The 13,368-nt window shown below is 37.0% G+C and overlaps 1 protein-coding gene across 1 annotated transcript; it reads right to left on the bottom strand.

The window, feature by feature from the left end:
- Positions 1-8,822: 8,822 nt before the first annotated feature.
- On the bottom strand, positions 8,823-12,570 carry LOC109676074 (RNA-binding protein 12B-like). The gene is given in 3 exon segments (XM_074053255.1): positions 8,823-10,796; positions 12,164-12,259; positions 12,408-12,570. Coding segments are annotated over 3 exon segments (2,208 nt in total). The 3' UTR covers positions 8,823-8,847.
- Between the last annotated feature and the right edge of the window lie 798 nt (positions 12,571-13,368).

Raw genomic sequence — 13,368 nt, 5'->3', positions numbered from 1 at the left:
TTCCGGGCACTGAATGAAAATAACTTCAACCCCAGAATACTCTACCCAGCAAAGCTATCATTCAAAATAGATGGAGCAATAAAAGTCTTCCATGATAAGCAGAAACTAAAACAATATGTGACCACAAAGCCACCATTACAAAAGATTCTGCAAGGGATCCTGCACACAGAAAGTGACACCCAACTTAACCATGAAAAGGCAGGCAGCACCAAAACACAGGATAAGAAAAAGGAAGACAGTAGACAGTAACATCAAGTTAGGTACACACAATCAAACCTTCAAGCAACTAAGATAACTAAATGGCAGGAATCACTACATACCTATCAGTACTAACGCTTAATGTTAATGGACTTAATTCACCCATCAAAAGACACCATTTGACAAAATGGATTAAAAAAGAAGATCCAACAATTTGTTGCTTACAGGAGACTCATCTCACCGACAGAAATAAGCATATGCTTAGGATGAAAGGCTGGAAGAAGATTTACCAAGCCAATGGTCCCTGAAAACAAGCAGGAGTAGCAATACTTATCTCTGACAAAGTAGACTTCAAACCTACATTGATCAAACGAGATAAAGAAGGACATTCAATACTAATAAAAGGGGAAATAGACCAAAAGGAAATAATAATCATCAATCTGTACGCACCCAATGTCAACGCACCCAATTTCACCAAACATACCCTGAAAGACCTAAAAGCATATATAAATGCCAACACAGTGGTTGTGGGAGACTTTAACACTCCATTATCATCAATAGATAGGTCATCCAAACAAAAACTCAATAAAGAAATCCAAGATCTAAAATATGCAATAGATCAAATGGACCTAGTAGATGTCTACAGAACATTTCATCCAACCTCTACACAATATACATTCTTCTCAGCAGCCCATGGAACCTTCTCCAAAATAGATCATATCCTAGGGCACAAAGCAAGCCTCAGCAAATATAAGAAAATAGAAATAATACCATGCATACTATCTGACCACAATGCAGTAAAAGTAGAACTCAACAACAAAAGTAAAGACAAAAAACATGCAAACAGCTGGAAACTAAATAACTCATTACTTAATGAAGAGTGGATCATCGATGCAATAAAAGAGGAAATTAAAAAGTTCCTGGAAGTCAATGAAAATGAAAACAACCTACCGGAACCTATGGGACACAGCTAAGGCAGTCTTGAGAGGAAAGTTTATAGCCATGAGTGCATATATTAAAAAGATTGAAAGATCCCAAATCAATGACCTAATGATACATCTCAAACTCCTAGAAAAACAAGAACAAGCAAATCCCAAAACAAATAGAAGGAGAGAAATAATAAAAATAAGAGCTGAAATCAACGAAATAGAAACCAAAAAAACCATACAAAGAATTAATGAAACAAAAAGTTGGTTCTTTGAAAAAATAAACAAGATCGATAGACCCCTGGCAAACCTGACTAAAATGAGGAGAGAAAAAACCCAAATTAGTAGAATTAGGAATGCAAAAGGGGAGATAACAACAAACACAATGGAAGTCCAGGAAATCATCAGAGACTACTTTGAGAACCTATATTCAAATAAATTTGAAAATCTTAACGAAATGGACAGATTTCTAGATACATATGATCATCCAAAACTGAACCAAGAGGAAATTAATCACCTGAATAGACCTATAACAAATAATGAAATTGAAGCAGCAATCAAGAGTCTCCCCAAAAAGAAAAGTCCAGGACCTGATGGATTCTCTGCTGAATTCTATCAGACCTTTAAAGAAGAACTGATACCAACCCTCCTTAAACTGTTCCATGAAATAGAAAGGGAAGGAAAACTGCCAAACACATTTTATGAAGCCAGTATTACACTTATCCCAAAACCAGGCAAAGACACCTCCAAAAAGGAGAACTATAGGCCAATCTCCTTAATGAACATTGATGCAAAAATCCTCAACAAAATAATGGCAAACCGAATTCAGCAACACATCAAAAAGATTATTCACCACGACCAAGTAGGCTTCATCCCAGGGATGCAGGGGTGGTTCAACATATGAAAATCAATAAACGTAATAAACCACATTAACAGAAGCAAAGACAAAAACCACTTGATCATCTCAATAGATGCAGAAAAAGCCTTTGATAAGATCCAACATCATTTCATGATAAAAGCTCTAAGAAAACTAGGAATAGAAGGAAAGTTCCTCAACATTATAAAAGCTATATATGACAAACCTACAGCCAGCATTAAACTTAACGGAGAAAAATTAAAACCATTCCCTCTAAAATCAGGAACCAGACAAGGATGCCCACTATCTCCACTCCTATTCAACATAGTACTGGAATTCCTAGCCAGAGCAATTAGGCAAGAAGAAGGAATAAAAGGAATACAAATAGATAAAGAAACTGTCAAAATATCCCTATTTGTAGATGACATGATTCTATACCTTAAAGACCCAAAAAACTCTACTCAGAAGCTTCTACACATCATCAATAGCTATAGCAAGGTAGCAGGATATAAAATCAACATAGCAAAATCATTAGCATTTCTATACACTAACAATGAGCAAACGTAAAAAGAATGTATGGAAACAATTCCATTTACAATAGCCTCAAACAAAATCAAATACCTAGGTGTAAACCTAACAAAAGATGTGAAAGACCTCTACAAGGAAAACTATACACTTCTGAAGAAAGAGATTGAGGAAGACTATAGAAGGTGGAGAGATCTCCCATGCTCATGGATTGGTAGAATCAACATAGTAAAAATGTCGATACTCCCCAAAGTAATCTACGTGTTTAATGCAATTCCCATCAAAATTCCAGTGACATTCATTAAAGAGATTGAAAAATCTACTGTGAAATTTATATGGAAACACAAGAGGCCACGAATAGCCAAGGCAATACTCAGTCAAAAGAACAATGCAGGTGGTATCACAATACCTGACTTCAAACTATATTACAAAGCAATAACAATAAAAACAGCATGGTACTGGCACAAAAACAGACATGAAGACCAGTGGAACAGAATAGAGGATCCAGATATGAAGCCACACAACTATGAGCAACTTATCTTTGACAAAGGAGCTAAAAATATACGATGGAGAAATAGCAGCCTCTTCAACAAAAACTGCTGGGAAAACTGGTTAGCAGTCTGCAAAAAACTGAAACTAGATCCATGTATATCACCCTATACCAAGATTAACTCAAAATGGATCAAGGATCTTAATATCAGACCCCAAACTCTTAAGTTGATACAAGAAAGAGTAGGAAATACTCTGGAGTTAGTAGGTATAGGTAAGAACTTTCTCAATGAAACCCCAGCAGCACAGCAACTAAGAGATAGCATAGATAAATGGGACCTCATAAAACTAAAAAGCTTCTGTTCATCAAAAGAAATGGTCTCTAAACTGAAGCGAACACCCACAGAGTGGGAGAAAATATTTGCCAACTATACATCAGACAAAGGACTGATAACCAGAATATACAGGGAACTTAAAAAACTAAATTCTTCCAAAACTAATGAACCAATAAAGAAATGGGCACGTGAACTAAACAGAACTTTCTCAAAAGAAGAAATTCAAATGGCCAGAAAACACATGAAAAAATGCTCACCGTCTCTAGCAATAAAGGAAATGCAAATTAAAACCACGCTAAGATTCCACCTCACCCCTGTTAGAATAGCCATCATCAGCAACACCACCAACAACAGGTGTTGACGAGGATACGGGGAAAAAGGAACCCTCTTACACTGTTGGTGGGAATGTAGACTAGTACAACCACTCTGGAAAAAAATTTGGAGGCTACTTAAAAAGCTGGACATCAATCTACCATTTGATCCAGCAATACCACTCTTGGGATATACCCAAAAGACTGTTACTCCAGAGGCACCTGCACATCCATGTTTATTGCGGCACTATTCACAATAGCCAAGTTATGGAAACAGCCAAGATGCCCCAGCACTGACGAATGGATTAAGAAAATGTGGTATCTATACACAATGGAATTTTATGCAGCCATGAAGAAGAACGAAATGTTATCATTCGCTGGTAAATGGATGGAATTGGAGAACATCATTCTGAGTGAGGTTAGCCTGGCCCAAAAGAACAAAAATCATATGTTCTCCCTCATATGTGGACATTAGATCAAGGGCAAACACAACAAGGGGATTGGACTATGAGCACATGATAAAAGCGAGAGCACAGAAGGGAGGGGTGAGGATAGGTAAGACACCTAAAAAACTAGCTAGCAATTGTGGCCCTTAATGCAGAGAAACTAAAGCAGATACCTTAAAGCAACAGAGGCCAATAGGAAAAGGGGACCAGGAACTAGAGAAAAGGTGAGATCAAAAAGAATTAACCTAGAAGATAACACCCACGCACTGGAAATCAATGTGAGTCAATGCCCTGTATAGCTATCCTTATCTCAACCAGCAAAAACCCTTGTTCCTTCCTATTATTGCTTATACTCTCTCTACAACAAAATTAGAAATAAGGGCAAAATAGTTTCTGCTGGGTATTGAGGGGTGGGGAGAGGGGGGGGCGGAGTGGGTGGTAAGGGAGGGGGTGGGGGCAGGGGGGAGAAATGAACCAAGCCTTGTATGCACATATGAATAATAAAAGAAAAATGAAAAAAAATAAAATAAAAATAAAAATTCATAGCACTTGCTTTGAATACATTTGTTATGCTAATATTAAAATGTCTAACTTGAAAATAGAATTCTTTCATTGTATGCAACTTTACTGCACATGAAACTCACTGAGTTTATGTCTAAATGCAACATTGTATTATTTCAGCTTCTGAAATATTTTGTTTGTTTAAGGTGTTTGTTTTATATTTCTTTGTTTCATAAATATATCTCTCCCTATTAAAAAATAAAAAATCAGAAATCTGTTATGTCAAACTTGAGGGGACTGATTGCTATGAAGAAAAGTGGGCAGGTATGATGGAGAGTGGATGAAGGCGTTTTTAATGTCGTTTAGGTAAGACAGATAACAAGATGGCATATGAACCAAGATTTAAAAGAAGAAAGATTGGAACCACAAGGTTAGTGCAGACTTTTGTGTCTGGCAGGAAGAAGAAGTGCAATGGCCCTGAGGGTGACACATGTTAGGTCATATCAGAGTTCAGAGCAAAGCATTGGTGGTGACCAGAATGATCAAGAGGGAGATCAAGGACAGATCCTGGCTAAGAATGTGCAGAAAGGAGGTGGTCTCCCCACTGCTGCATAAAACAAAGAATTCCTGATGTAGAGAATCCTTCATTCTCATGGTGTCACTGCAATTTGTTTTAAGCCACCTCTTTGAAAAATAATATGTATACAGATAACTTCACATTCATAATGTGTAAAATCTTTTGAGTTATACATTTACAATCCCTGGTCTCGCCATCACCACAATTAATAGTACAGACACCCATCATCTCTCAGAGTGTCCCCTTTGTCATTTATTGATTATTCTGGGGATGCAAACCCTTAACATGAAATTCATCCTCTTAGTAAATTTTGGACTGCACAATATCATATTATTAGTGCCGGGCACTCTGTTGTATGGCACAGTAAATCATCTCCTACAAAAATAACTTTATACCCATCAAGAAACAATTCCACATTCCCCCTACCCTTCTCTCCTTACTCCACCATTCTATTCATGCATCTGTGAGGCTGCCTACCTCAGGTATCTCACATACATCTAATCTTGCATTATTTTGTTTTCAAAGGCATCTGTGGATCCTTATTTTCTTCTTCATTTTTCAGGTGTCTTTATTATAAGAGTCACAATTTGTTCAGACAAGGACTGTAAGAGATACAAATTTATTCAACATAAATATACCAAAACAAAATCAGCAGCATTTTAAACAGAATATTTCAAGTTTGGCATATATGAACTGAGAAACTTTGACTATGATAACTGCCAGGATGATTATGTCTATGAAATCCTACAAACATATAATTGCAATCTATTGTTAGGCAAAATGGATGCATCATTTAATAAATGATTCATCCTTGTGGTTTTTATACCATGTATGGACCCACTGTATTGCTTTCTACCATGTCCATTATAAGTTATGTATGTTTAACCAAGCATTTTACTTGCATTGGTCAGTTTTGTGTTTTCTCAAAGGTGAAAAAAAATGAACAAACTGTAGAAAAACATAACAAATTAAGAGTTGAACTAAAAACAACAGTGAGTTAAATAAATGCATTCAAGACAACTCTGTTAAAGTGAATTGAGTAAAAATCTAAAATAAATTCTCAATGAAAATCTCTAAAATAACTATAAATTAATTCCCTCCTCATAAGTCTTCCATTAAAGACTTAATAGACAGTGTGCTTGAAATAAATAATAAAAGATATTTTAGGAAGAGTGAAATTAACACTGTCAAAAATTATTTTATTGTATGTAAATATAAATGAATTCATTTGTACTTTAGACATGGATTCCAGTGGCAACAGTAATGAAATGAAGTAATAATCATTGTGTGTATTCTACTAGGTTCTTTGTGAGTTATTGCCATGCATGAGAGCAGATGTAGTAAATGCATCATCTCATTCATTCTTCACAGTGACCTCATCATGCTGATTATTTGAACTTATTGTTCATAGATGAGATCACTATAAATATAATGAAGTTAACCATATGAAGGTTGTGTGGCTCAAGCTTCATAGTGTTTTCTTTGGGAGTACCTGCTTTGCAAGCATGAAGCCCTGAGTCCAAACCCCAGTCACACCTAAAAATAAATATATGAAATGAATGTAATGTTTATTTGATGACAAAAGAATGAGTTTCACAAAGTGGCAGAAGGTGATGGCTACTAATAAAAATGGAATCAATCTAAAAAATAAAGAAGGGTAATAGAAACATATGGTATGTTATTGCAAAAAGTACAAGAGGATGCTGATTATTACTGATCTTGAAGAAGAACTTTCTAAATTGAAAAAGCAAGTAAGGGATAAAATTATTTGACTACCTAAACTATAACTTTTATATACTGTCCCCAAATCTCTATACATGCATAAAAGAATGTAATATCAATCAGAAAACCAAGAAATTCTTCCATAGAAAAATTAATATAAAATGACAAAGTCAGTGCACATGAAAGCAAAGAATTTGCAGAAACAATTTGGAATTGCAAAAAGAAAGAAAAAACTAACAAACCCTAGGATACACTCAGCCTGAGCAATAGGAAAAGAATTGCGGCATAATACCTTTTAGTTTTCCCCTTCACTGATCAAATAAAGCTTATTTTGCTTCTGCTAATCCCAAGCATGACTCAAGACATGATGAAATGTGTCTTATTATCTGTGTCCAAAGGTACTGTTTCTTAGCAAAGCATTAGTGTGTTCTTTTAAGGAATATGGAAATAATATCAGATAAAACTCCATATGAAAAATTAGAGAAAAATACCCCCACTTCCCTGATACACCTGCAAATCTGATTCTCAAGTTTCCTCCTTTCTTATGCAAAACTCGTTAGACATGTTCTATTTTATGGGAATACTTTATACCACTTATTCATTCAGTTTCATCCAATTAGACTTCCATTCTCATCACATACCTGTAAGCAATGATCCATGCATTTCTGTCTATAAACATTTCTTTAAAAATATTAAATAAGTTGCTAATGAATTAATCAAGTAAGCAAGCACATAGGGATCTCTCAGATCTGTGCTAGGTCTGGTCTTCAGACGATACTGGTAAATTTTGTCAACTTCTATTCTTGTTGAAACTTTCTACCTACCATAATCCCAGTTCACTTGGATGGGGTCTCTGAGTAGAAGACCTGCATGAGGAAATCTGCATTCCTCCCTGGATGGATATGATGGAGACTGAAGTTCTGCCAGTGACAATACAGCAACAGGAAGTGAAGCAATGAGTAGTCAGGATTCGATCCCCATAAGACATGACCACATCACATCCATCCCAAGATTTTACCTATTAAGACATGTTATTTGGGGCTATATTTAAACTCCCTGATTATTAGGTACATCTGTTATTCCACACTCATGCAAACCTGATTTCCCTGAAGAACATTGGTCAGAACAAGGAAAATTTTCCTCATTTTATGTTCTTCAGTGACCAATATAGAAATGCAGTAAAGCCAGTATTCATTATGTCATCCCAGTGAAATCTTCTGCCTTCCTGAATTCTAACCTCCTTAGCACTTTTGTCTAATTTTTTTCTTTGATTTTTGCCCAAGGTTTGCAATACCTCTTTTTGCTAGATTCTTTACACTTGTAGAGCTCTGATTTACAGAGGGGACAGCTTTAGAAAATCAATATTCCCTGTTCATCAAGGGAGACAACAGTTTTCACTCATTTTTTTTCAGTTGCAATTTTTTATTTTTATAAAACTTTGCAAAGTATAAACACAGAAACTTTTAAGAATCTCCTAAGCTTTTTACATAAGTAAATTTCAAGTTCACAGTCTGTTCATTTGAACTATTTACTATTAACAGGAGACCTTAACACGACATCTCAGACAAGAAGGCATTAATTCTGCATGCAGGTAGCAATGCTAAACCTGAAGAGTCACTGACCATCTCCTTACACAGTTTGAGTAAAAGATGTTGGCTACAGAATGAACTAAAAGTGAATACAGCTCTACTTTATACAAGTCTTTGAGGTCTACCCATAACGTCAAGAAAAACTTAGGGCTATCCATCTCTCAAAGAAAAAAAATCTATTTTAATTTTAAATTGGAAAAAAAAGATGGCAATTTGCAAGCAAAACAAAGCCAGATTCACATTCTATTTACATGTTTTTGTATTCACAGGTCAAAATTAAAATGTTTCATTAGATAATTAAAAATAAACACTTTCAAAAATGCATTTCCTGCATCGATACTGCTGTAGAAACTCTGAATTTAGGAAAGCTCTCTAAAGCAAAATTAGCTTAACTTTGCGGGGGCCAACTGGTCTATCATTTAGATCTTTAATGGCAGCCATAGCTTCATTATAGTTTATCATAGCAACAATGGCTTCTCCTGTGGGTAATCCTTGCTCGTTATACTGTATTGAAACTGAATCAGGTATGATTCTATAACCATGGAAAAAGTCTAAAACTTCATTAACATTAGCTTTAAATGGAAGATTCATTATCTTAATAGGAATTACTCTACCTGAGCCACAATTTAATTTTGGATCAGGCATAAATCACCCCTCAGGAAAACCTCCCATATTATGCTTTCCAAAATCAAACTTGCCACCTTCTGGACGACCAAAATTCACGAAAGAACGATGACTTCTAAAATCATAAGGTGGGCTCCTAAAGTCCTCACTGGGAGGTCTAAAATTGCCAGGAAGTCTAGGGTCCTCCTCTGGAACTTCCCTGAGGTCTTCCTCAGGGAGCTGCCTGAAGTCCTCATCAGAAGGTCATCTCAAATCATCTTCCTGGGGGCTCCTGAAGTCCTCATCAGGAGGGCCCCTGAAGTTTTCATCTGGCATATGCCTGAAATCTTCCTCTCGGGAGCGCCTGAAATGCTCCTGAGGTGGCCGCCTAAGGTGCTCTTGGGGCAGCCTCCTAAAGTGCTCCTGGGGTGGCCTCCTAAAGTACTCCTGAGGTGGCCTCCTGAAGTGCTCCTGGAGTGGTCTCCTGAAATGCTCCGGGGGTGGCCGTCGGAAGTGCTCCAGGGGTGACCTCTTAAAGTCTGCCTCAGGGGAATGCCTGAAATCCTGCTCAGGGAATCGCCTGAACTCTTCTTCCCTAAGGTGCCTGAAGTCCTCCTCCTCCAGAGGGCACCTGAAGTCTTCCTCCTCCCAAGGACGCCTGAAACCCTCCTCTGGTGGCCGCCTGAAGTCTTCTTCAGGGGGCTGTCTGAAATCCTCCTCCAGTGGCCATCTCCAATCGTCCTCAAGAGGCCATCTCCAGTCTTCTTCCCGAGGGTGCCTGAAGTCTTCTTCAGGAGGCCGTCTGAAGTGCTCCTCTCGAGGGTGCCTAAAGTCCTCTGGGGAAGGCCTGAAGTCTTCTGGAGGGTGCCTTTCAGGCTGTCGGAAATATCCCTGGGGATGCTTGGAGTTCCCCAGTTGCCTCAAGTCCTCTAGCTGGTATCTAAAGTTTTCAGAAGGGCCAAATGAGTATACCGGTCGGTCTTTTGAGCCAAATAAATGGGAATGGTCATCTCTATCACATGACAGAGAACGGGCTTGCATTTTCTCATTGGTCATCAAGGAAAAATTTACACCAAACTCCTGCATTTGTGCCTCAGATATAAGTCTTAACAATACCTCTGTCCCTAAGAATCTTCGTCGGTTTAAGCGTTCAGCTTTCATGGCCTATCCTGATTTAAATTTCAACAATGCTTCTCCCAGACCAACTCCTTTGTCATCATAAAGCAAGTAAATATCATCCTCAGCAAGGGAGAAGTCTGCAAAGAACTTTTGCACTTCAACTTTTGTAACATCAAATGGAAAATTTCTTATATAGATGCATAGCTTCTGGCCAGGATAGCCTTCTTGAGAGTATTTTTGTGAAACATGACCAGGTCTCTCTTTTTCTACTGACCCTGGTCTTTTCTTTTCATAACATTCAATAAATTTCAGCATTTGCTTTCTAGAAACTGGATCAATAAGCACTGGACGATATTGTAAAACAGTCTTATGTAAACCTAGTGCAGTATTATAGTCTTTTAAAGTCTTGAACATCACAAAAGCAAACCGTGTCCTTTTTTCATCTTTATATAAGAACCTAATCTGATCATTAGTCAGATCAGTATCTCTGAAGAAATTTCTTAAATCTATCTTGGTAATACTTAGGGACAGATTTTTTAAGTGAACATAAAATCCAAGAGGGGAGCGACAGCGTGAAAACTTAGGCTCTAGGGGAGTGGCTCAAGTGGTAACATATTAAATAGTAAAATTCATCACTAATAGTGTAATTCAATAATGAATAAACCACTATACACATGACCATGGTCTTTTATACTTCAATGATCATATTTATACCTGAGGAAAAAAATCTTTTGAATAGAAATAATGGACATTTTCCCATAGTATTTCATCTCTGATTATGAGACTCAAGCAATCAACATACTATTTCCAATTTCTCAATCCATGTAAATTTAACTTGGAGTCTAGTATTACATAACCAACTTGTGCCATTTGTTGTTATAGTTAGTGTGGAAACTATGCTGAATAATAAAACAGAACTGTGATAATGAGAAGAAAAACCATGATTGGTTCTAAAGCACACAAGTTTGCTAAAATCTCCATGAACAGGAGTTAGTGATATGTAAAAGAATCATGGTTCCCAAATGCAAATCTATGGCCCAATAATGTCCTGTACCAAAAAATTATGTCATTGGTTTTTGTTATCAACTGTGGTTTACTCCCATAGGTGAAGAACACACTAGAAATATGTTTTGTAGAAATAAGAAAAAATAAACTAGTCTCTTCTATAGCACTTAATGGAATACTCTTCAGAAATTTATATTGTGCCAAGAGATAAATGGATTAGATTTGTAATCCATGTTTGAAAATAAAGAAATATGAAACTAATAAAGGGGAACCTTTTAAATGTCAGAAAGAGCAGAAATCTTAAAGGGGACTAATATAAATTTCATAAGAATTGTATATACATCAAATAAACAGGAGCAAGTTCTAATTTCAAATTTGATAAAAATAAATTTATTGCACTTAGAATCAGTCTTGGAGTCAACAACAATTGTTTATGCCCAGAATAATGGGTAATTTTGCCTTTTATTTCTTGTTGAATGTTTTCAGAGCTCTCTTGATATCTTTGTTCCTTAGACTTTAGAAGAAGGGATTCAGCAGGTAAGTCATCACTATGTACATCACCGACCCTACTGGCATTGAATGAGAGTTTGGGGTCAGGACAGAGCTGGTATATAATCTTAGAATAGTACAGTAATATAAGGAGACAACTGAGGTAAGAGACACAGGCAGAAAACGCTTTGTATTTCCTCTAAGGTGATGACATTGCAATGATGGAGGAAAGTATCTTAGAGTAAAAGTAAAAAATTCCAATGAAGGGACCACCACCAACCAGGCAAGTACAAAGTTCATCACCACAATTTTAAGGAAAGTGCTAGAACAGTCTAGGGGAACCAGCTGATTACATTCACAAAGAAGTATTGGACTTCTAAATCTGTGCAGAAGGACAGACAAAACAACATGTGGCTGTGTAACAGGGAATTCAGGGCACTCGGGAAACAGGACAGCAACAGTAACAACTCACAGATGTTAGTCTTCATGATGACTATGTAGTGTAGGAGGTGACAGATGGCCACAAAATGGTCATGAGCCACCACAACCAGGAGGAAGTTGTCCAACCCTAGAAAAATTTGAAAGAGTAAGTCGGGGTGATGCAGCCTTTATGTATTATCACCTTGCTTTGTGTCTGTAGGTTCAGCAGCATCTTTCAGATGGTAGCAGAGGTGAAACAGATGTTCCCAAAGGAAAATTCGGAGAGAAAGAAGTACGTGGGTGTGTGTCTGTGTGAGCCAGGATGATAAGTACGTTCCCAGGCACAGTGACCAGGTACATGGACAGGAACAGAACAAATAAGAGAAGCTGCAGTTCTGGTTTTACTAAAAATCCTAGAACATGAAATTCTGAAGATTTAGTACAAGTTTTTGGTTCCATGTGCTGAAGGTGACTATAGGAAAAAATAACATGATTACTTTTGTTACTCGGTCTTATTTTATAAGTACCACATGCTATATTTGATTATGAGTTCCTGTCCCTATCTATATTTTTTTCTCAATATATCGATTTTTCTACATGTTTTTTTCTGTGACTTGGATTTGAACTCAGGGACTCATGCTTGCCAGGCAGGCACTCAATCAAATTCATCAGTCAACACTTTTTTGTGTTGAGCTAGTCTCATTTACTAGTTGCCCATGTTGGGCTTGAACCTCAATCTTGGTATCTGCTTATTGAGAATCTGGGATTAGAGGAATGAGTCATTGTAGCCAAACTAGTCTACAGTTTTCATGAGAAATTCTTTCATGCACTTGAGAAATGTAAATTTCTCATTTGGTCTCATCAACTTAATTTGGTCTCATCATATAATTGTTGAGAGACATCTATGTTTTAAAGGATTTAAAAGACATTCCCCTTTATAAAATGTTAAACAAATTGCCACTTAGTGAACTAAACAAACATAGAGATCTCTCAGCTCTGAGTAGGATGGCTTGGTCCTCAGGTGACACTAAGTAAATTATGCTAACTTCCATTCTTGCTGAGCCTTTCCCATAGTACATACCCAGAGTCTCAGACTCACCTGGATGGGGTTTATATGTAGAACGTCTTGTTGTGGAAATCTTTATTCAACCATGGATGGTTATTATGGAGACTAAAGTACTGCCTAGACAAGATGGCAGGGGAGAGTGAATTATTGTTGCCCTACCGAGACTTGGGAATCCAAAAGGAACCACCAGT

Source organism: Castor canadensis, chromosome 14 (genome assembly GCF_047511655.1).
Source record: "Castor canadensis chromosome 14, mCasCan1.hap1v2, whole genome shotgun sequence".
NCBI lineage: Eukaryota > Metazoa > Chordata > Mammalia > Rodentia > Castoridae > Castor > Castor canadensis.
The sequence above is the reverse complement of the archived record's forward strand: the minus strand, read 5'-3'. Positions and strand labels throughout refer to the sequence as shown.